The sequence below is a fragment of the Triturus cristatus genome, chromosome 2_1 (assembly GCF_964204655.1).
Source record: "Triturus cristatus chromosome 2_1, aTriCri1.1, whole genome shotgun sequence".
Classification (NCBI taxonomy): domain Eukaryota; kingdom Metazoa; phylum Chordata; class Amphibia; order Caudata; family Salamandridae; genus Triturus; species Triturus cristatus.
The window spans coordinates 290,019,151-290,042,583 of NC_140581.1; the positions used below are offsets into that span (position 1 = coordinate 290,019,151).

General features: G+C 52.4%; 1 protein-coding gene across 4 annotated transcripts in view; it reads right to left on the reverse strand.

Annotated features, from left to right (window-relative positions):
• Positions 1-23,433, reverse strand: part of RICTOR (RPTOR independent companion of MTOR complex 2) — a 1,453,900-nt gene that overhangs the window by 1,184,684 nt on the left and 245,783 nt on the right. For all 4 annotated transcript variants that reach the window (XM_085631131.1, XM_085631133.1, XM_085631132.1 and 1 more), the window contains exons 14-15: positions 18,888-18,954; positions 18,238-18,318 (exon numbers count right to left, since the gene is read on the reverse strand). In XM_085631131.1, the coding sequence (XP_085487257.1) occupies positions 18,238-18,318; positions 18,888-18,954 (148 nt within the window). The remainder of the gene's footprint in view (positions 1-18,237; positions 18,319-18,887; positions 18,955-23,433) is intronic.

Genomic DNA, 23,433 nt, shown 5'->3' on the forward strand with positions numbered 1-23,433 from the left:
TTATCTACACATGAATAGCATTATCAGCCTGGGAGGAGCCAAAGCCTTTTACCAACTTGTGAAGGCTGGCATACTGGAATTCAGCAGATGGGAGAGGATATGACAAAAGGAGCAGAGTATGTACTGGGAAACCACTGAGGAAAGGAAGGGGGTCTGCTCCTGAAAGCAGGAGAGGCTGGAGGTCGCGTTACCAAGGTGGCAAGGCCTTTGAAGCTCCCCTGCCACAGATGGCTCTTCCTGATAGGGGGAGGTGTGATCACCTCTGCCCAGGAAAGGCTTTGTTTCTGGGTTCAGTGAGCTAAGGCTCCCACCCCAGGGGTCCAGAAACATGTCTCGTGGTGGCAGGCTTGTGTGTACCAGTCAGGGAACCCACCAGAGACTGGTCGTTTTTAAGGGGGCATCTCCAAGATGCCCTCTGAGTGCAATTTTCATCAGTGTGGATTTAATTAGTGGGTTTCATCAGTGTGGGTTTAATGTGCTGAGAAGTTTGATACAAAACTTCCCAGTTTTCAGTAAAGCCATTATGGCGCTGTGAATTTCGTAATGACAAACTACCAGCACCATGTACTCCTAATGGCATTACCGTATTTACAAGGTCTAAGAATTGGTCTAGACACTTAGGGGAACAGGGCTCATGCACATGTACCCTCACCACTGGTATAGTGCACCCAGCTAGAGAGGTGGCTGACCTATGCCAGGGCAGTGGGTTGTAGGTATGGCACACAGTGAGGTGTGCCATGTCAACTCTTCATTTTGTTCTGCACCAAAACACGCAGCCTGCAATGGGTGTGGGGGGTGTGTGTGTGGGGGTGGTTGTGGTGTGGGTGTGTGTGTGTGTGTGTGTGTGTGCGTGTAAGTGTGTGTAAGTGTGTGTAAGTGTGTGTGTAAGTGTGTGTGTAAGTACAGGGCTTCTAAGGGTGGCACAATAAGTGCTGCAGCCCTTAGAGGCCTTCCCTGGCCACAGCGACCTTTGTACCCATGGTACCTTTTACAAGAGACTGACATATGGCCAGAGAGATGCCAACTGGGGTTACAAGGTACAGTTTTTGGGAAAGAACACAGGTCCTGGGAACCTGATTGGCATGGACCCCTGGCATATAAGAGTCAAAGTGCATCAGTTGTTTGGCAAAAAAAGGGGGGGCGGGGTTACTGCAACAGAAACCCAGCTTCCTACACATTGCATAACCCAATTTGCTGCACCACAAATTTCACCAAACAGAACTATTCTCAGCATTAGTTGGTGGTTCTTGGCATTGCTGTTTACCACTCAAGGGCAGGGCCATCAATAATACTGCAACCCAAATGGATAACCAGAAGATTCCTCTAGGGCACTTAGCTCTCCAGGAAAACTGGAGTGAAACACTGCCCTCGTTTATTTACCTTTAAACAAAGACCTGCTAGTGTTTATAACAAATGCACTCACTGGATACTGAAGAACAAGTTACTTACCTTCGGTAACGATGTATCTGTAAGAACCATTAGTTAGTTAGATTCCTCACCTTAGAATATCCCCAGGCGTCAGGCTGGATCCGGAAAGATTTTTGTAGCAATACCCCTTGCGCGTCGCTGGGCGGCGTCTGCGGCTCCGCGTCCGTCGTTGGCGTCATGTGCCGGAATGACGTCGGAGTACTTAGACGCCGCCCTCGCGCGCTGACGTCAGTTCTTGTACATAGCTTTCCGCGCCAGGAACGCAGAGCCATGCAAGAGACCGACACTGGTGCCAAAAAAGTCTAGGGGCCTGAAAAGGAGAACCTTAACCCTAGATTTCATTTCGCAGAACGGGGAGGATGGGTGGGTCGGTGAGGAATCTAACTAATGTTTCTTACAGATTGAATATGCTACTTACCAGTATGCATCTGTTCTTGGCATGTAGGGCTGCTGACATTCATATCTGTGCATAGATCGCCGCCTAGTGTTGGGTCCGGATGTTTGCACGTTGTTGTCCTGGAAGAGTCTTCGAAGTATCCTTGGATAGGTGACTCCTCCCCTGGACTACAGTGCGCATGGGCATCCTCTCCATCCTCAGATTGTTTTTCGCCATTGTGGCAGTGATGGAGTAGATACAGAAAGTGATGACCATGCTTGCAATAATTCTGAGAGCTGCAGCTGCGACAGGCGCCGGGGAGGAGGGAGGGCGATATGAATGTCAGCAGCCCTACATGCCAAGAACAGATGCATACTGGTAAGTAGCATATTCAGTTCGAGGCATGTGGGCTGCTGAATTCATATCTGTGCATAGAATACATAGCAGTGCCCTCTATTGGCGGCGGCTACCCGTGCCAGCTGCAGCGGTCTGAAAAAGTGTTTTGAGAACAGCCTGTCCTACAGCTGCCTGCTGTTTTGACTGCACATCTACGCAATAGTGTTTTGTAAATGTGTGTGTAGTGGACCATGTGGCTGCTCTGCATATATCATGCAGGGGAATATTTCCTAGGAAGGCCATGGAAGCCCCCAACTTGCGTGTTGAGTGGGCTCGTGGTGGAATAGTTAATGTGCGTTTTGCCTTTTGATAACAGATTTGAATACACTTAACTATCCATCTGGCTATCCCTGCTTTGGAGATGGCGTTACCTTTGTGGTGTGGGGCAAAGGCAACGAACAGTTGTTTTGTCTTCCTGAAGGGTTTAGTCCTGTCGATGTAGTACATGAGGGCCCTCCGTACATCTAGTGTATGTAATGCCCTCTCTGCAACAGTTTGTGGGTTTTGGAAGAAAACGGGCAGTTCAATAGTCTGGTTCATGTGGAACTGCGATATTACCTTGGGCATGAATTTGGGGTTGGTACGTAGTACGACCCTGTTGGCGTGAACCTGAATAAATGGCTCTTGAACGGTTAGTGCCTGGAGTTCACTAACTCTCCTTAGGGAAGTGATCGCTACCAGGAAGGCTACTTTCCAGGTAAGGAATTGAATCTCGCATGAGTGTAGAGGTTCAAAGGGTGGACCCATCAGGCGTGTGAGGACCAAGTTGAGGTTCCACATTGGAGCCGGTGGGTGACTAGGTGGAATGACTCGTTTGAGTCCTTCCAAGAATGCTTTGATGGCAGGCACTCTGAAGAGAGAGAGGTGCTGCCTGGTTTGCAGATAGGCTGATATTGCGGACAAATGGACACGTATAGAGGTGTACGCCAGATTGCATCGGTATAGGTGTAAGAGGTAACATATGATGTTGTGGATGGATGCGTCCAGCGGGTTAATGTCATTATTACCGCAATAAATGACGAACCGTTTCCATTTGGCTGCATAGCAAGCTCTTGTAGTGGGTCTCCTGGCCTCCTTGATGATGTCCATACAGTCAGGTGGCAGATTGAGATAGCCAAACTCTAGGACTTCAGGAGCCAGATCGCCAGGTTCAGCTGTTGCGGATCTGGGTGCTGAACCTCTCCATGGTTCTGCGTCAAATGCGCGGGTTTGATCCGCAGCCTTTGATGCGGTACCACGGAAAGTTCGAGGAAGGTGGTGTACCACGGCTGGCGTGCCCACGTGGGAGCAACTAGGACGAGTGTCAGGGAGTGTTGTCGGAGTTTGCGAGCCACCAGCGGTATCAACGGTGCTGGGGGAAAAGCGTACGCAAATTTGCCGGACCAGTTCATCCATATCGCATTGCCCTGCGACTGCGGGTGTGGGAATCTGGCGGCGAAGCTTTGGCATTTTGCGTTTTCGCTTGTCGCGAATAGGTCTATTTCTGGGTGACCCCACTGCTGGAAGTACGGTTGGAGTACCGATGGGTGTAACTCCCACTCGTGCATCTGGTGGCTGTGTCTGCTGAGCAGATCCGCCATCTGGTTGTCCTTGCCGGGGAGGTGTTCCGCCATGAGGAACATGTTCCTCTGAATGGCCCACTTCCACATGCTCTGAGCCAGATGAGACAACTGTGGAGAGTGTGTCCCTCCCTGCTTCTGTATGTAGTACATTGCGGTCATGTTGTCCGTCCGGATCAACACGACCTTGTTGCACAGATGTACTTTGAAAGCCTTCATGGCCAGGAAGATTGCCATCAGTTCCAGAAGGTTGATGTGCATCTTCCTCTGTTGTGTCGTCCATAGTCCCTGCACTGTGTAGTGGAGTACATGAGCTCCCCATCCCTGGAGAGACGCGTCCGCTGTCAGTACTATTTGTGGAACAGGCTCTTGGAACGGTCGGCCCTTGCAAAGGTTTTGTGGATTCCACCAATGCAGAGAGTTGTATGCCCGACCGCTCACCAACACTAGGTCTTTCAACTGTCCTTGAGCCTGATTCCACTGACGTGCTAGGCACTCCTGAAGTGGGCGCATATGTAATCTCGCGTGCGGGACTATGAAGATGCAGGAGGCCATCATGCCTATCAACTGCATAAACACTCGCGCTGGAAGCGAGTGGTTGGGTCTGAACTTGGAGATCAGCGCTTGTATGCCGTTGATCCTCACTAAATTTGGCTGAGCTGTGGCCGCCAGAGTGTCTATAGTCGCACCTAGGTACTGTTGTACGTGTGCGGGCTGGAGATGAGACTTTGGGTAATTTAGTGAGAATCCCAGACTGTGAAGAAGGTGAATGGTACGGGACACGTGGCTTGCACATTGCTGGGCTGATCTCGCTTGAACGAGCCAGTCGTCTAGGTAGGGGTAGACGTGTATGTGCTGTCTCCGTAAATGTGCCGCCACCGTAGCTAGGCACTTTGTGAAAACCCTGGGCGCTGTTGTCACGCCGAAGGGAAGGACTTTGAACTGATAGTGCTGCCCCTGAACAGTGAACCTGAGGTATTTTTTGTGTGAGGGGTGGATGGGTATGTGAAAATACGCATCCTTGAGGTCCAGTGATGCTAGGAAGTCTCCCTGCTGGAGAAGCGGAAGGACTTGCTGTAGCGTGAGCATGTGAAAGTGCTCCGAAAGAATGTACTGGTTCAGGGGTCTCAGGTCTAATATAGGCCTGAGCGACCCGTCCTTTTTTGGAATTAAGAAGTAGAGGGAGTAAACCCCCGTGCCCCGCTCGTGGACGGGTACGACCTCGATAGCGCCTTTTAGAAGCATACTTTCTACCTCTTGCTGTAAGAGCGTCAAGTGCTCTGAGGACATAGGACGGTTTCTTGGTGGTATTGTGGGTGGAGTGGAAGTTAACTCCAGACAGTAACCGTATTTTATAATATCTTTGACCCACCTGTCCGTGGTGATGGAGTTCCACGTGGACAGGAACCGTTGTAGCCTTCCCCCGACAGGTGTTATGTGGTCGGGAGGAAGGGAGAGGGCGTCACTGCTTGTTCTTGGGGGAGGACCTGGTGTTGCCGTAGCCACGTCCTCTGCCCTTGGTACTGGAGCCACGATAGCCACCTCGGGTGTTCTTATCGTAGGTGGTCTGCGTATTACCCTTGTTATATGTTTGTTGTGACCCCTGTCCTCTGCCTGCTCCCTTGTTTCCGGGGCGACGAAAGGAGCCGCTCCGAAAGGACTGAGTTTGTAGGGCGCCCATGGACTTTGCAGTGTCCGTGTCCTTTTTTATCTTCTCGAGGGTGGCGTCAACCTCAGGCCCGAACAAAAAGTCGGGGTTGACGGGCTGATTAAGGATATTGTTTTGTACCTCAGGCTTGAATCCTGAGATACGTAGCCAGGCGTGACGTCGTAGGATGACGCTAGTGTTGATGGCCCTGGCAGCCGTGTCAGCAGCGTCTAGTGCACATTTGATGGCAGCATTTGTGAGTAGCTGTCCCTCTCTGATAAGGATTTCTGCACCTTCTTTGTAGGGGTCAGGGAGGTGTTGAAGGAGTTTCTCCATTGTGTCATAGTGCGCCCTATCGTAGCGAGCGAGGAGCGCTTGAGTGTTAGCTATGCGCCATATGCTTGCAGCTTGTGCGGCAACTCGCTTGCCGGAGGTCTCCAGCACCTTGGACTCCTTGTCCGGGGGAGGAGCGTCACCCGTTGTCTGCGAGTGTGCCCTCTTGCGGGCATTCGCCACAACGATGGAGTCGAGTGGTAATTGTCCTCTGATGTAAGTAGGATCTCCAGGTGCTGATCTGTATTTCTTATCGATCCTGGGGTTTATCACTCGTGCCCTGGTGGGTTCCCTGAAAATGTCAGTGGCTGGCTTAAGGACCCCCTTCAACATTGGCAGAGTCTTTACATGTCTTTCTGAGGATGCAAAGGTGTACATTAGAAAGTCATCTTCGATGATATCAGAGTGAAGCTGTACATCATGGTTGTTCGCCGCCCGTTCAATCAGAGCGTTGAACGCCGCAGTATCCTCTGTGGGTGACGTTTTTGCCCCATATAGTTGTGGGTCCTGTGCATCAAGAGGTGCACTGGGGTCTGCAGGGTCGCCCCAAGTTTGGTCAGGGTCCTGCTGGTCATCAGGGTCCGTGTCCACATGGTAGGGGACTTGTTCACCCATGTAGTCCTCCAATGCATCCGTGTCGGAGCGTGTGGGGGAGGCCCGGTGTGGATCCTGGTAGGGTGAATGAAAGGGTTCATACAGGAGAGGTTCTGTGTCCACAGGCAGCTTCCTCTTTAGCGGGATCCTGAAAGGTTCCAATGGCGGTTCCGAAGTTATCCTTCGGTCGTGGAGAATCATCCTGCCAGTGTCGGCGTCGATGACGCGTGACGGAGACGGCTCGACAGGCGTAACCGCAGTTTTGGTGGCCTGTGTCCTGAGTTGAAACGCCTTCGGGATTGTGGATGGAGGCAAGCCGAAGGTAATGCTGGTCGGCACCGACGAAACCGCTGGATCGATCGAACCCGACTGGTCCTGGAGGGCAGCCTTGGTTTTGCAGCCTGGCATTGCGCCAGGCCGTACTCGGGGCGCCTTAGAGGTCGTGGCCCCCGCCAGGGTCGTCGAGGCGGCTGCAGATATCTTCTGCGCCCGTGGTGCATCGAGCCGAGGTGCGGAGATCACCGTCGACGTCTTCGACACGTAAGGTTTCGGTGTCGTCGAGGGAGTGCTGCGAGGCGTAGCAGGCGGGACGGCCCTCGGTGTCGGTGGCGTCGACGCCGGTAACCGAGCAGGTTTTTCGGCGCCGATGGCCTTCTTCCGTTTGTCGACTCCCATGTCGCCCGTCTCGAGTTCGGCACCGAAGTCCCCCTTGGTGCGGTCGGTGCCGACACGGTGCGCCGGCGTCGAAGGTGTTGAAGGCCTCGATCCGACTAGCGCCACTTTCAGTTTCGGTTTCGTAGGAACCTGAGCAGCTTTCGGTTTCGGTTTCGTGGAAGGGAAACCAGCTGGCTTAAGCGGTAATGGCTGCCGCTGAACGTCCGAGGCCGGGCCCGAGGGCGGGGCCGAAGGACTGCGTGATAGGTCTCGGGTAAGGCCCGAAGGCGATCCCTCGACCGGAGCCATAGTCTGTGGCACTGGTGAATTCTCGGTTTGAACAGGTAGGCCTTGTTCATCATCGGAGCTACTCTCTTCGGCCCCTAAGGCCTCCTCGTCGTCTCCTACCTCGGTGTCGTCTTCACCTCTGTGGAAGAGTGACTCGTCGGCCTCGTCCGATCCGGGTTCTTGGTCGGAAACGGGACTGGAGGGTAAGACTTCTACTTCTTCGACGTCGTCCGCGTCGTCGAAGATGTCAGCTGGGGCCGGTGCCGCGTGCTGCGCTTCGAGCCGCGCCGCTCGACGATTCCGCAGAGTCTTCTTTGAACGGAACCGGGCACAGGCCATACATGTCGACTCGTCGTGGTCCGGCGAAAGGCATTTGTTGCACACCGGATGGACGTCGATGTGTGGGTACTTCGCATTACATACCGGACACCTTTTGAATGGCGTCCTCGATTCCATCGTCGAAGTAGTTGATGGACAGGTAAATGCGAACAAAGTCGGTGCTGAAAGTTAGTAAACTAACAGAGAGTATCGAAAACCGATCGATAACCAGTACCGACGCGAACTAAAGGCCTTGTGGCCTCGACAAAATTTTTTCCTAACTTGAGCTAAGATAGCACATCCGAACCCAATGGCGGAAAAAAACAATCTGAGGATGGAGAGGATGCCCATGCGCACTGTAGTCCAGGGGAGGAGTCACCTATCCAAGGATACTTCGAAGACTCTTCCAGGACAACAACGTGCAAACATCCGGACCCAACACTAGGCGGCGATCTATGCACAGATATGAATTCAGCAGCCCACATGCCTCGAACACATAGTTACCGAAGGTAAGTAACTTGTTCATCTGAAAGAAACACGTTAGTTAGATTCCTCACCTTAGATTAGATACCCCAGCAATACCAACCCCCGGTGGTGGGTCTGCGAACCAAGATCACACCAGAAAGTCCTGGAGAACAGAACGGCCAAAGAAGCCATCTCTCCGGACTTGGCTGTCCAGGCAATAGTGCTTGGCGAACGTGCGCAGTGAGGCCCACGTCGCCGCCTGACAGATGTCCTGCAAGGGAACTCCCCGTCCCAGGGCAGTAGTCGCCGCTGTGGCCCGGGTGGAATGGGCTCTCAGCCCAACAGGAGGGTGATTTTTCGCCAAGGAATAACAAACCTTTATACACAATAAGACCCACCGTGAGATGGTCCGCTTCTGTACAGCCCTCCCCTTCTTAGCACCTACGTACCCAACAAAAAGTTGGTCGTCCACCCGGAACTGTCTGGTGCGGTCCAAATAAAAGGACAGCGCACGTTTGGGGTCCAGACGGTGGAGCCTCTCTTCCTCTTTCGAAGGATGCGGAGGCGGAAAGAAGGTGGGCAATGTGACATATTGCCCGATGTGAAAGGGGGTCACCACTTTTGGAAGAAAAGAAGGACGAGTCCGGAGGACAACCTTGTCCGGATGAACAGAAAGAAAAGGAGGCTTAGATGACAGAGCCTGGAGCTCACTCATCCGTCTAGCCAAGGTGATAGCTACCAGGAAAGCAGTCTTAAGAGTCAGAAGACGAAGGGGAAATTGTGAAGAGGCTCAAAGGGAGCGCACATCAGAAAGGTCAAGACAAGATTCAAATCCCACTGAGGCATTACGAAGGGGACAGGAGGGAACATGTGAGTAATGCCTTTAAGAAAACGCGAAACAGGGGACTTGAAAAGCAAAGGCTGATCAGGAAGCCATAAGAAAGCAGAGATTGCAAAAAGATAACCTTTCAAGGTGCCCAGAGCAGAGCCCAAAGAAAGAAGAACAAGAAGAACCTCAGAGAGAGGGGCGGAAAGGGGATCCACAGCCTTTGCTTTGCACCATGCCACAAATTTGTTCCACCTGCAGGCGTATACAGATTTTGTGGAGGGACGCCTGGCTGCCAGAATCACATCGCAGACTTCAGGAGGCAAGTCAAATGGCATCAACTGTCGCCGCTCATCTCCACGCATGGAGGTAGAGACTGAACAGGTTCAGGTGGAGGACCGTCCCCTGCTGCTGCGACAGAAGGTCCTCCTGAAGAGGCAGTCGAACCGGAGGATCGATTGACATACTGAGTAGCTCGGGATACCAGTACCTTTGTGCCCAATCCGGAGCCACTAAGATGACTTGGGCCCGGTCGCGCCTGATCTTCTTCAGCACTCTGGGCAGAAGTGGTATAGGCGGAAAGGCGTACAACAGACCGCAACTCCACTTGTGACGAAAAGCTTCGCCGAGCGAGTGCTGCCTTGGAAATTCCAACGCGCAGAACTGCTGACATTGCGCGTTCTCTTCTGTGGTGAATAGATCTAACCAAGGCTCTCCCCACTGCAGAAAGAGACCTTGCGCCACGTCCGAGTTCAGACGCCATTCGTGATCCATCATGTGACGGCGGCTGAGTTTGTCTGCTCTGGCGTTCAGAGAGCCCACCAGATGTTGAACCACCAGGATGATGCCCTGGTGTTCCAGCCATGTCCAGAGGCGCAAAGCCTCCTGACAAAGGGTCCTCGACCCCACCCAGCCTTGTTTGTTGCAATACCACATGGTGGTGGTGTTGTCCGTTAACACCTGCACAACAATTCCCCGGACAGAGGGGGGGAAGGCTTTCTGTGCAAGCCGGATCGCTCTCAGCTCCAACAAGTTGATATGGAGTTGAGACTCCGCCGGAGACCAGGGGCCTCTGATCTCCGCCTCTCCCATATGGCCCCCCATCCCAGGAGGGACGCATCCGTCCCAATCGCAGTCCGTGAGCCACCACTGCAACTGTTTCGCAGTGCCCTCCGAGATCAAGACATGGACGGACAGGATGCCGCGATGCTGGGCCCACGGAAACTTCAGGTCCCACTGCAGAGCCCGCATTCGCCACCTGGCGTAATGCACCAACAGGATGCAGGAGGCCATCAGCCCCAGAAGCCGCAGCACCAACCTGACCGAAACCCAGGATAGAGGCCGAAAGATGGGAATCGGAGCCTGAATATCCCGGACCCGCTGTTCCGGAGGATAGGCCCGGAACTGCGCCGAATCTAGAACCGCTCCGATGAAGAGGAGCTTCTGGGAGGGTCTCAGGTGTGACTTCGGCACATTGATGGAGAACCCCAGCAAATGCAGGAGGTCTTCCGTAGACTGGAGGTGGGAGACGACTGCCTGGGCCGAGCCCGGCCTTCAACAGCCAGTCGTCGAGATCGGGGACGACTGGAACCCCCGATCTGCGCAGATTAGCTGCGACCACCGCCATCACTTTCGTGAACACCCGAGGGGCACTGGTGAGGCCGAAGGGGAGCACGGTGAACTGAAAGTGCTCCTGACCCACCGTGAACCACAGGTAACGCCAGTGGGCCGGCAGGACGGGGATGTGAAAATAGGCGTCCTGCAAGTCCAACGCTACCATCCAGTCTCCAGGGTTTAGGGCAGCCAGAACCTGAGCTAAAGTGAGCATCTTGAACCGTTCCTTCCGGAGGAAGGCGTTGACGCTCCGTGTGAGAAATTGGCCTGATATGTAGTGCTCACTATTCTAGTGATCACTGTGTATCATTCCAAACAACCCTTATTGATGATTGGTTGTAAGTCAACCTTATAGACCAGCTATCCTAGTAGCGTGGACAAGAGCAGTCTTCAGGCTAAACTCTAGAGGGAGTGTTAAGCCAGCTGTTTTACCACCACATTTACCCCTTGAACACCAAGTGAAAGGACACCACACAAGTTGTTATGAAAATAAAGTATATTTATTTATAACAAGACTACCCTGGCTCTTTATGAGTCTAAGCACACTACAAAACTCTTGGGAAAATACTTCTAGTCGCACAATTTACACAAATGCCACAAATGCCCGGAGGGCACGAAACCATTTACACTGCAAGTGGAATGGGAGAGGTTAGAAAGTCTTAAAGTTACTGATTCCGGAGGAATCCGATCAGTGGGACTAAACGAAAAAGGAACTGGACACTTGTAGAGTGAACCTACGATGGAGCACCGAGATGCTCGAGTTACCTAGCCCAGAGGCTGCGGCTGCGTGGGGTTCAGCAAGTTGTCGGGAGTCCTCGTTGTAGTCTCAGGAGGCGGAAAGAAGAAGTTGCTGGCAGGCGACCAGTGTCGATGTTCAGCGAGATCCAAGCCTGGATCGGTGATGAAGGAAACCTGAAAGCAGAGGGGACTCAGTTCTCAACCGCTAGCCAGCGATCGTGTGGGCACCAGGAAGGTACCGGATGAAGTCACCTCGACCAGGTGAGTGGATGACGTCGGACTCGGCTGTTCCTCGGGCCAGGAGGCGCGGCGGCGACCAGGATGGAGGGCGAGCTGTCCCACGAAGGTGTCTGCTGTAGATGATGCTGGGCCCAGGAGTGGGGCAGCAGGTCTTGGCAGTGGCAACCCACGCGGTGGAGTCAAGATGGCGTCTGGAGTGGACCAGGAGGGTCCGAGGTACTCCTCTGTTGTAGGGGAGCAAGAGCCAGTCTGGAGCAACCAGACCAGTGATGAAAGTCTGTCGTGGGGCGTCGTGAAGAGGGCCACAAGCCGGTCGGCGAGTGGTCGGACAACGCGGGGAGCAGCAAGGAGCAGAAGGGCCCCCACGCAGATCTCGTGGATGCTGGGGAGGCAGACTTCGGTGCTGGAGCCGCTCAGGGTTAGGGCTTCTCAAACCCTAGGTGCACTCCCTCGAGGGTCCCTCGGTGGGTGTGCTAGATAAGCGTCGTGCAGGTTCTGAAGATGGCCGGTCCCGCAGGTCTCGTCACACCTACGAATCTCAGCTGGGCTGACGATGTAGGTAGAGGTCAGAGATGGCAGGGAACCCGGGTCTCGTCGAGCTGGGCAGTCTTGATCCGTGGGAGAGACGTACAGCAAACCGCAAGCGCTTAGGTGGTGCCTGCTGGTGCAGGGTGGCTACTCCTTAGCCACAAGGGAGAGTCTTCAGAAATAGTCAAGAGTTCCTTTCGTGGAAAGTAGTTCAAGATTCAGAATTATCCAATTTGGGAAGGGGACTCGCTCCTACCTTTATTCTAGGAAAAGGGGCTGGCCCGTGACTAGGTCCTACCTATGGGTGGGGCCAGGAGGGGGGTGGTTACACCCCTATCCTTTGTCCGGCTTCGCCCCAGCTCAGGGGCAGGGTTGCCCCCGAAACTGGTTTGAGCCGGGCTATGCACAGTGAGCACCGGGGTGCCACTTGCAATCACCTTCCTTTCAGCCCTGCCTACCTGGGATACACAAACCCTGTCTGGGATGGTGCTAACACCGCCCTCGACAGGAAACCCTTTGTCCAAGCTCCCCTCGCTGGAAGGTCTCCCAGCAGCAGGAGGTCAGACTTGTGTCTGGTGGCAGCATCCATTTTGTGATGCTGAGGCTTGAGTCAACTTTAACCGGGGTTCAAGGTTACTTCCATGTCGTGCCCCTCTAAAAGGGGGGAATGCTAACCCCGTCGCCAGAATTGGCGAGGGGTTCGTATTCCAATTCGTATGACACCTTACTCGACATGTGTTGGTGATGCGATGCCAGAGTTAGCAAATAACCGCGAGGATTATAATGCATTTTAAGGTAGTTGGCACGCGTCACCATGGAACGGCCATTAGGACTTGGTTCCGCAAGCCGTCGCCGGGCTCAGCTCGCGCCAGAGCACCATCCCACATGATTCCCCGCACTCTGCCTTCAGGATTGATAAGGCCTGCCATAGGAGTGACTGATAGGAATCCATGTGTCCATTTTAGGGTTAGGTATAGGAATACTACACCTACAGCAACGGGTGATTACACCACCTTGCCCCAGCTGTCGTGCAGCCAGTTGTGTCAGATTTGGGCGGCCATCCAGGGGTGGCATAATACATGCTGCAGCCCCTGGTAGGCCCTGGGCGCACCGATGCCCTGGATACCTGTGGTATGCTGATACAGGGACTGATAAGGCGGCCCAGTTCCAATTAGTGGATGCACCTAATGTACATGTGTGTTAATTTCGAGAGAGAACAGCTAGGCTGTGGGTCTGATTGGCAGGCCCACAGCCAGGGAAAGTCGTAAACCAATGAAGCAAAAAGCAAAAAATCTGGGTGATCATAGGATTGCAGACCCTACTCTCCTACATGACCCCCCCCCAAACTTTGGGACAATAAGCTAACCTTGACCAGGTGAGTCTTCTTGCTCTAAGTGGAAATACCTGGAGAGCCCATCTGCATTGCCATGATCAGTGCCAGGTCTATGCTCCACTGTGAAGTCCATCCCCTGTAGGGAAATGGACCACCTAAGTAGTTTGGGGTTTTCACCCTTCATTTGATTTAGCCACAAGAGGGGCTTATGGTCGGTCTGAATCTTGAAGTGAGTGCCAAACAAGTATGGCCTCAACTTCTTCAGGGCCCAAACCACAGCAAAGGCCTCCCTCTCGATAGCTGACCAATTCTTCTCTCTGGGGGTCAGCCTCCTGCTAATAAAAGCTATGGGCTGGTCATGACCATCAAAATTCAGCTGAGATAGAACAGCTCCCACACCCAACTCCGAAGCGTCTGTTTGGACAATGAAAGTTTTGGAGTAGTCTGGACTCTTTAGGATAGGCGCTGTGCACATGGCCTGCTTTAGGTCATCGAATGCCTTTTGACAGCTTGCTGTCCACTGAACTTTTTTTGGCATCTTTTTACTTGTCAGATCATTTAGCGGGGTCACAATGGATCCATAATTTCTGACAAATTTCCGGTAATAACCAGTCAGGCCCAAGAAAGCTCGAACTTGAGTCTGGGTGGTTGGAGGAGCCCAGTCCTGGATGGCCTGTATTTTGCTCTCCAATGGCTGAACCTGGCCTCCACCTACAAGGTGGCCCAGGTATACAACCTGTGTCTGCCCTATCTGGCACTTAGTGGCCTTGATAGTGAGGCCTGCCTTTTGCAGGGCCTCTAACACTTTCCTCAGGTGGACCAGGTGATCCTCCCAGGTGGAGCTAAAGACAGCGATATCGTCCAGATACGCCGCACAGAAGTCGTCCAACCCAGTGAGAACTCGATTCACCAGCCTTTGGAAGGAAGCAGGTGCATTTTTCAAACCAAAGGGCATTACCACGAACTGATAATGCCCACCCAGGGTAGAAAATGCTGTTTTGGGCTTGGCCTCCTCAGCTAACCTGATTTGCCAATACCCAGCTGTCAGGTCAAATGTACTTAAGTAGTTGGCCGAAGCCAACCGGTCTATAAGCTCATCTGCTCTTGGTATCGGGTGGGCGTCAGTCTTAGTGACTGCATTGAGGCCTCTGTAGTCCACGCAAAACCTCATCTCTTTCTTACCGCCCTGGGTGTGAGGTTTTGGCACGAGAACTACTGGACTAGCCCAGGGGCTGTCCAAGGGCTCAATGACTCCCAGCTCCAACATTTTCTGCACCTCTGTCTTGATGCAGTCTCTGACATGATCAGGCTGTCGATAGATTTTACTCTTTACGGGCAGACTGTCCCCAGTGTCGACCTCATGGGTACACCAATTGGTCTGACTGGGTGTCAGAGAGAACATATGTCGAAAGGATTGAAGAACCTGTTTACAATCCTGTTGTTGATGTCCAGAGAGGCTGCCACAAAAGACAACACCATCTACTGACCTATCGTCAGGGTTCTGAGAGAGCAGGTCCGGGAGAGGGTCACTCTCCTCCTCCTGTCCCTCATCTGTGGCCATGAGCAAGCCCATGCCCTCCCTGTCGACATATGCCTTGAGCCTGTTTACATGGAGCACCCTGTGGGGGCTCCGGGGAGTTCCCAGGTCTACCAAGTAGGTGACCTCTCCCTTTTGCTCAATGATCGTGTGGGGCCCAGACCATTTGTCTTTGAGTGCTGCTGGGGCCACTGGCTCCAGCACCCACACCTTCTGTCCAGGCTGATACACAGTCAGGACAGCCTTTTGGTCGTGCCAAGCTTTTTGTAATTCTTGGCTCGCCTCAAGGTTTTTAGATGCCTTTTCCATGTACTCAGACATCCGCGAGCGGAGACCGAGCACATAGTCCACAATGTTTGATGCCGGCTTTTTGAGAGGTCTCCGGCACAAGATAGGGTGTAGGCCCCCTTTGCCCTTCTTGGGAACCGGAAAGTAGTGGGAATAGCAACCAAGACCTACTTCTGGACCAGTAACGCGCTCGACGGCCTCTTTGGCCAAGAGGGCCGTAACTTCCTCCTGCAGAAGATTCAAGTGATCCCCCGACATAAGGTGGCACTGCGGTGGCATGGCTGGAGGGGTCGTCTCGAAGGGGAGGGAGTAGCCCCTTCGGACGATTTGCAGCACCACCTGTCCGATGTGATGGATCACCAGTGGAGCAGGTGATGGCAAACTCTGCCGCCCACTGGCGTGGAATGGGCCTGAAAGCTCGGACTAGGAGGGCTTTGAGGCGGATGCTGCCGGGGTGGATGTGGACTGACCGGCACGTTGTCCTCCAGTACCGCCTCGGCGGAATCCACTTCCACGACCGCGTGCAGGTTGGGTCTGCGGCCGCTGGCTAGGCGGACGTGAGGAGGTGCCCCTTCCTTGGCCACGAAAGGGACGAAAGGCGGAAGTTTGCGGCCGCTGGGTCGAGAGGCCCAAGGACTTGGCCGTAGCCCAGGACTCCTTGAAACGAGCCAGCGCACGATCAGCCTTCTCACCAAAAAGGCGAGTGCCATCAAAGGGCATATCCATGAGGGTACTCTGGACATCCTCCGAGAAAGACGTGGACCGCAGCCAGGCGTATCACCGGAGCGCCACCGTGGTGGAAATCGCCCTACCCAGCGAGTCCGTGGTGTCTAGTCCACACCGTATGGCATGTCGTGCCGCATCTCGCCCGTCATCAAGCGCCTAGGCGAGTCGTGTCCGGGCCTCCTCCGGGCACAGGGGCAGCACGTCCTCCACCGCCTCCCACAGAGAGTGGGAGAAACGGTCCAAGAGGCAAGCGGTGTTCAAAGACTGCAGGACCAAACTCAGGGAAGAGAACAGCTTCTTTCCGAACTGTTCCAACCTCTTGGATTCACGATCCGGAGGAGCGGACGGGAAGCAGAATTGGCAAGTTGAGGCCTGGATAACCAGACTCTCGGGGGTGGGGTGTTGGGACAGGAAACTGGGGTCGCCCGGAGCAGGGCGGTGGCGCCGGGCCACGTTCCGATCCACAGGAGGAACTGTGGAGGGCTTGGACCAAGTGCCCTGCAGAACGTCTATGAGGGCCTCATTTAACTGCAGCAGAGGCTCTGTGGAGCTTGCTGACGGTTGAAGCACCTCTGTGAGGATGTTAGTCCACACGGCCACAGCAGGCAACTCGAGCCCCAGGGCTTCGGCCGCCTTGCGCAGCATCACTGAGAAAGCTGCACCTTCCTCCGAGGCCACAGTCGGAGGAGAGATGAAACCAGCGTCCGGGGAGGTGTCCAGACCACTGGCATCCCCCAGTTCGTCTGTCCAGTCCTGTGAAAGTTGGGCCTGTCTGGCCATAGGGTCCTCAGACCCCTCCCAGTCGTCCCCGTCATCAGATTCCTGATAAACAGGAGGAATGATCGGAGCTGGGCGGTAGATGAAAGGCACATCCATCGGCGCCGGGTGCGGCGTCGAGTGGCGCCGCACCGGCGTCAGACCCGGACCGGGGCTAAACCGGGGTACGGCATCGTCCGGGGACGGCGCCGGGGGTGGAACCGGTGTTGGCACTGGCGGAGGAGGCGTCGTGAGGACGACCGGCGCCGGCAGAGATCCAGGCCTGGATCCCTCGGGGACCTGCGGCATCGGGACCGAAGTAGTCGACGCCGTCTGGGCCGGAGCCGCCGGCACGCGAGGTCGCCCAGTCGAGCCCGCGGGGCCCGAAGGCGCGTCGGCAGACGTCGACGGCGGAGCCAGGCCCCTCATTGCCGAGAGGAAAGCACTGACCTCCGCCGGAGTCGCGTCAGTCCCAGGGACCGGCGGGTATGGAGACGGACGCGGCTCCTGCGTCTCCGACCCTCGGCCGAGTCGCACGACCGGCGAGGGGAGTCCGAAGAGCACCTCTTGGACTTCTTTGATCGCTTCGACTTACCCGAAGACTTCGAGCCCGACGAGCGATGATGGTGGCTGCGGCTCCGCGACCGGTCCTTGGACCTCCTCCTGGACCGGGACCGTGAACTGCGCGGAGCGCCGGAGCTCGAGAAGTTTACGGGACCGCTCCCGCCTAGCTTTCGAGGTCAAGGCCTGACAATCGAGGCACGACTCCGCGTCGTGGTCGACCCCCAGGCAGTAAAGGCACCGGCGATGAAGGTCCGTCACCGGCATCAGTCGATGACAGGAGTCACAGGCTTTAAACCCAGGCATCCTACCGGCACCAGAGTCGAGTTGACAGAAGACCAAAAAGAGTCAAAAAAGTTTAGTCAAAAAGTGACTAAGGGGTAAGCTCTTCCCGAATCGGCGCTGTCTGGTGCGGAAAAAAGAAGAACGGACGTCAGCGCGCGAGGGCGGCGTCTAAGTACTCCGACGACGTCATTCCGGCGCACAACGCCAACGACGGACGTGGAGCCGCAGATGACGCCTAGCGACGCACAAGGGGTATTGCTACAAAAATCTTTCCGGATCCAGCCTGACGCCTGGGGATATTCTAAGGTGAGGAATCAAACTAACGCGTTTCTTTCAGATTCTATGTTATTTATGTTGTCATGCTCCATTGGAGTCCCTAACACATTATGAAGTAAGATTTGACTGCTAAACTTCACTAGCCCTAGAGAGTCATGTACCCAAAGGGAGTAATTTTAATATCCATTTGGAATACAGCACTAGTGGTAAATTATAATACCCAGCAAAGATAGTGAACATTAGTAGTATCTGCCCCAAGAATCAGAGAAAAAGGTTGACATTGCCTGCTAATACCCTACGAATTATGATACCCTCAATCTCAAAGAAATTTACTTTCATACTGACAAATACTATTAGAGCAACATATGAGAAGAAAAATGAAAAGCGAAACTCTGAACATAACAAAATATGCAACTGTTCAAACTAATTATTATATATCAAACTGAAATTCATTTTAATAATTGACTTACCATGTGCAAGAGCTCGCCCAGAAGAATGGTTCCCCTAACAGTCACTGCATCTTCACTGCTTGTAATTACTTCAACCAGTCCCTTTTAAACAAAAAATATGCAACTTGTGAAAACGTGTTGTGTTAATAAACTGCATGAATAATACAAAATATGATTTTGGGTTAACCATTTAGGGTATGAAAACACTGAGCACTGAGTGAAAGATCCTTGGCACAGACAGCATGCAATAAATGTAAATACTAGCAGCAATAAGGCAGACATAACTTTGTAAGCAAAGTCAGCAAAACAATGCTTAAAATAGATCTGCTGTTTCTTCCAAGATTTAGATATTAAAATCGCAAACATCAAATGGGTACTTTTAATCAACGAACTGTAAAGTGTACGATTGAGGTGTTTTAACTCAGTAATTGGTTGGAGGACATTTCCTACATCTATCTGGTGATGGTAACGTCTGCCCCTGGAGCAGAGCCAATGATAAGTCTTACTTAGGCAAAAGTTTTCCAAAGCTCTAGATTAAGCCGTTCGGTCACTTTGAAGGTTAGGGAATTAGGGAAAATATAGCACAAATCAGGTCAGCAAATGATAATCCAACAATGAAAAGTCAATTTAAGGGGCTACAAATAAAAGCATACTACGCATAAACAAATTACCTCCATAAGTCCATTTGCAATAAACGCAGATAGAACGAGTGCCAAGTAATTATCCATTAGATCAGGTCTGTAAAACAGGAAACACATATATTTGAATAGGGTTTAGCAGTGTCATGATATTAGTTCAAGAACTTACTTAACAATTTACCAATTGCATTACTTTGCCAAAGCAGGGCCTATAGTAGGTAACAAAAAAAGAACCTACCAGGAAGTGCGGATAACACCTTTCAAATTTGAAGAGGCTTGTCCGCCCACCCCTCTTTGTATAGAGTTCAAGATTAAAAAGGAAAATGTTATATGTAAAAAACTGTTTGCTATGTTGTAGATTTATAAATTATGCATATCGGTTTGGGTTCCAAAAAGGAATATGCTACTTACCAGTATGCATCTGTTCTTGGCATGTAGAGCTGCAGAGTTGTACACTTAGCATAGATCGCCATCTGGTGTTGGGCCCGGATGTTTGCAGTTTGTTTTTCTTCTTGGACAGTCTTTGGAAGTCACGAGTTTGGTGACTCCTCCTTCGGTCCGTACTGCGCATGGGCTTCGGCTCCATCCTCAGATTGTTTTTCGCCAACAGGGAAATGATGGAGCGTAGTAATAACAGTGAGAAACCCATGTGTTGTATCTAAATAAGATGTACTGGAACGGATACAGGTAGCCGGGGAGGCGGGTGGGCGTGTACAACTCTGCAGCTCTACATGCCAAGAACAGATGCATACTGGTAAGTAGCATATTCCGTTCGAGGCATATGAGCTGCAGATTGTACACTTAGCATAGATTATATAGCAGTACCCAACCTTAGCGGCGACCACCGGTATCCGTTGCAGCTGTTTGAAAAAGTGTCTTTAGTACAGCCTGGCCCACCCTAGCTTGCTGCTTGGAATGCACATCTACACAGTAGTGTTTTGTGAAGGTGTGCGGTGTAGACCATGTGGCTGCTTTGCAGATGTCATCTAAGGGTATATTCCCTAGAAAAGCCATAGAAGCCCCTAACTTTCTTGTAGAGTGGGCTTTAGGAGGAACAGATAATGTTCTCTTTGCCTTTTGATAGCAAATTTGTATGCATTTTACAATCCACCTAGCTATCCCTGATTTAGAAATGGGGTTGCCTTTATGTGGTGGAGAGAAGGAAACGAACAATTGTTTAGTCTTCCTGAAGGGTTGCGTTCTTTGTATGTAGTATAGCAACGCCCTTTTCACATCAAGTGTGTGTAAGGCCCTTTCTGCAACAGATTGGGGTTGCGAAAAGAAGACAGGTAATTCCACTGATTGATTGAGGTGGAAGGGGGAAATGACTTTGGGCAGAAACTTCGGATTTGTGCGAAGTATGACCTTGCTGTGATGCATTTTGTATGTAGGGTTCCTGTATGGTGAACGCTTGTATTTCACCAACCCTTCTAAGGGAAGTGATAGCTACAAGGAAAGCTGTTTTCCAGGTGAGAAACTGTAGCTCACATTTGTGTATTGGTTCGAAGGGCGGACCCATTAGTCGTGTAAGAACTAAATTTAGATTCTATACAGGGGAAGGTGGTGCCCTGGGAGGAATTACGCGTTTAAGGCCTTCCATGAAGGCTTTAATAGCGGGCTCTCTGAAGAGTGATAAATGCTGTCTGTTTTGTAGATAAGCAGCGATCGCTGCTAGGTGTAGGCGTATGGATGAATACGCCAGGTTACACCTGTGAAGATGGAGCAGATAGCATATGATGTGCTGTATGGATGCATCTAGAGGGTTGATTGTATTGTTACGGCAGTAAATTACAAATCTTTTCCACTTTGCGGCATAGCATGCTCTAGTGGTAGGACGTCTGGCTTCCATGATGATGTTCATGCAATCAGGGGGAAGGTTAAGGTATCCGAATTCTAGGATTTCAGGAGCCAGATCGCCAGGTTGAGCTGAGCTGGGTCCGGGTGCCTGATTTCTCCATGGTTCTGGGTTAGGAGGCATGGGGATAGATGCAGTTTTTGATGTGGTACCACTGACAGTTGTAGTAGCGTGGTGTACCACGGCTGCCTGGCCCACGTCGGAGCTACCAGAATGAGTGTGAGGGAGTGCTGTTGTAGCTTCCTGACCACTAATGGAATTAGTGGGAGAGGTGGAAAGGCGTATGCAAATCTGCCTGACCAGTTCATCCATATCGCATTGCCCTTGGACAATGGGTGTGGGTATCTGGCGGCGAAGCTTGGGCATTTTTTGTTTTCGTGGGTGGCGAAGAGGTCTATCTGAGGATGCCCCCACTGTTGGAAGAATGGGTGAAGAACTTGTGGATGCAGTTCCCATTCGTGTAGTTGTTGCGTTTGTCTGCTGAGCAGATCTGCCATGGTGTTTTGTACGCCTGGAACGTGCTGTGCCAGGAGAAAGATGTTTTGAGGAATTGCCCATCTCCATATGCTCTGGGCTAAGCGGGAGAGCTGGGGAGAGTGTGTCCCCCCCTGTTTTTGGATATAATACATTGCAGTCATATTGTCTGTGCGAATGAGGACTGCTTTGCCCGAAATCTGTTTTTGGAAAGATTTTAGGGCTAGAAAGATCGCCAAGAGCTCCAGATGGTTGATGTGGAGCGATTTTTGCTGTGGCGTCCATAGACCTTGCATGGTGAGGTGTAGAAGGTGCGCTCCCCAGCCGGAGAGCGATGCGTCCGCTGTTAGAATCACCTGAGGAACCGGGTCCAGGAACGGCCGCCCTTTGGAAAGGTTTGTGGTGTTCCACCACTGCAGAGAGTGATGTGTGCGGCCGTCCACCAACACCAGATCCGTCAGCTGCCCCTGGGCCTGGTTCCACTGTTGTGCTAGGCACTCTTGAAGTGGACGCATGTGGAGTCTTGCATGGGGCACTATGAAGATGCAAGACGCCATCATTCCTATAAGCTTCATAAACACTCTTGCTGGAAGAGAGTGTTGAGGAAGGAATGTTTTGCGTAAGGCTTGAATGCTTGTGATTCTGGCTGAGTTTGGATAGGCAATACCTTTGGAGGTGTCTATAGTGGCCCCGAGATATTGCTTTGTGTGAGATGGTATGAGGTGGGACTTTTGGTAGTTCACCGTGAAGCCTAGCTGGTGGAGCAGTTGGATGGTGCTGTTTGTATGTTGCACACATTGGTCGTAGGACGCGGCTTTTATCAGCCAGTCGTCTAGGTAAGGGAAGACGTGAATATGTTGACGTCTGAGGTGTGCTGCTACTACTGCTAGGCATTTGGTAAACACCCGTGGTGCGGTGGTGACCCCGAAGGGGAGAACCGTGAATTGGTAATGTTGCCCGTCCACCACGAACCTGAGGTATTTCCTGTGAGAGGGGTGTATTGGAATGTGAAAGTATGCGTCTTTCAGATCCAAGGTTGTGAGGAAGTCTCCCTGGCAGAGGAGTGGGAGGACTTGCTGTAGGGTGACCATGTGAAAATGGTCTGAATGTATGTAGGCATTTAGAGGCCGGAGGTCGAGAATGGGTCTGAGGGTCCCGTCTTTCTTTGGTATTAAGAAATATAGGGAGTAGACCCCTAGATTTTGTTGATTGACGGGGACCTGCTCTATAGCGTGTTTTTGGAGGAGTGAGAGTACCTCTTGTTTGAGCAGTGTGGAATGTTCTTGAGACATTGGACGGTGCCTTGGTGGGATATTGGGTGGGGTAGATGTTAGTTCGAGACAGTACCCTGACCGAATGATTTGGGTCACCCATTTGTCCGATGTTATGGACTCCCATGTGTGGATAAAGTCTTGTAGTCTGCCCCCGACCGGAGTGGGATGGTCTGGGGGGAGCGGAGGGGAGTCATTGTGCGGGTGGGGTGGCAGAACGGGTGTTGTTGGTTTTGCCCCTGCCCTTATTGTTGTTGCCTCTGTAACCGCCCCTCTGATTGCCCTTTGAAAAGGTATTTTGAGGAGGGGACTTGTAGGAGGTAGAGGCGTTATCGGTGGAGGAGCCTCTGCCTGTGCCACGAAAGGACGAGCGTCGAAAGGAACGTTTAGAGGCTTGTGTTTGGAGTGCCCCCATAGACTTTGCTGTGTCTGTGTCCTTTTTCATCTTTTCCAACGCTTCGTCTACCTTTGGCCCAAAGAGAGTTTGCTGGTCAAAGGGGTGATTGAGTATGGACGCCTGGACTTCAGGCTTGAACCCTGAGATCCTGAGCCAGGCATGGCGACGAAGCAGGACACTTGTATTTATGGCTCTAGAAGCAGTGTCGGCTGCATCGAGGGCACACTTAATGGAGGTGTTTGTAATTAGTTTACCCTCCTGTATTAGTTCATGAGCCTTGCGCTTGTGTTTTTCTGGAAGGTGCTGCATAAGAGCCTCTAGTTCGTCATAGTGTGCTCTGTCATATCGCGCAAGCAGTGCTTGTGTGTTTGCAATGCGCCACATGTTTGCAGCTTGGGAGGCGGTGCGTTTACCAGACGCGTCCAGAAGTTTAGATTCCTTGTCTGGCGGTGGGGCTTCTCCTGAGGATTGGGAGTTAGCCCGCTTTCTAGCTGTGGAGACAACTAGGGAATCTAGGGGAGCAGGGCCCTTAATGTATGCAGGGTCTGTGGGTGCCGCTTTGTACTTCTTCTCTATTCTAGG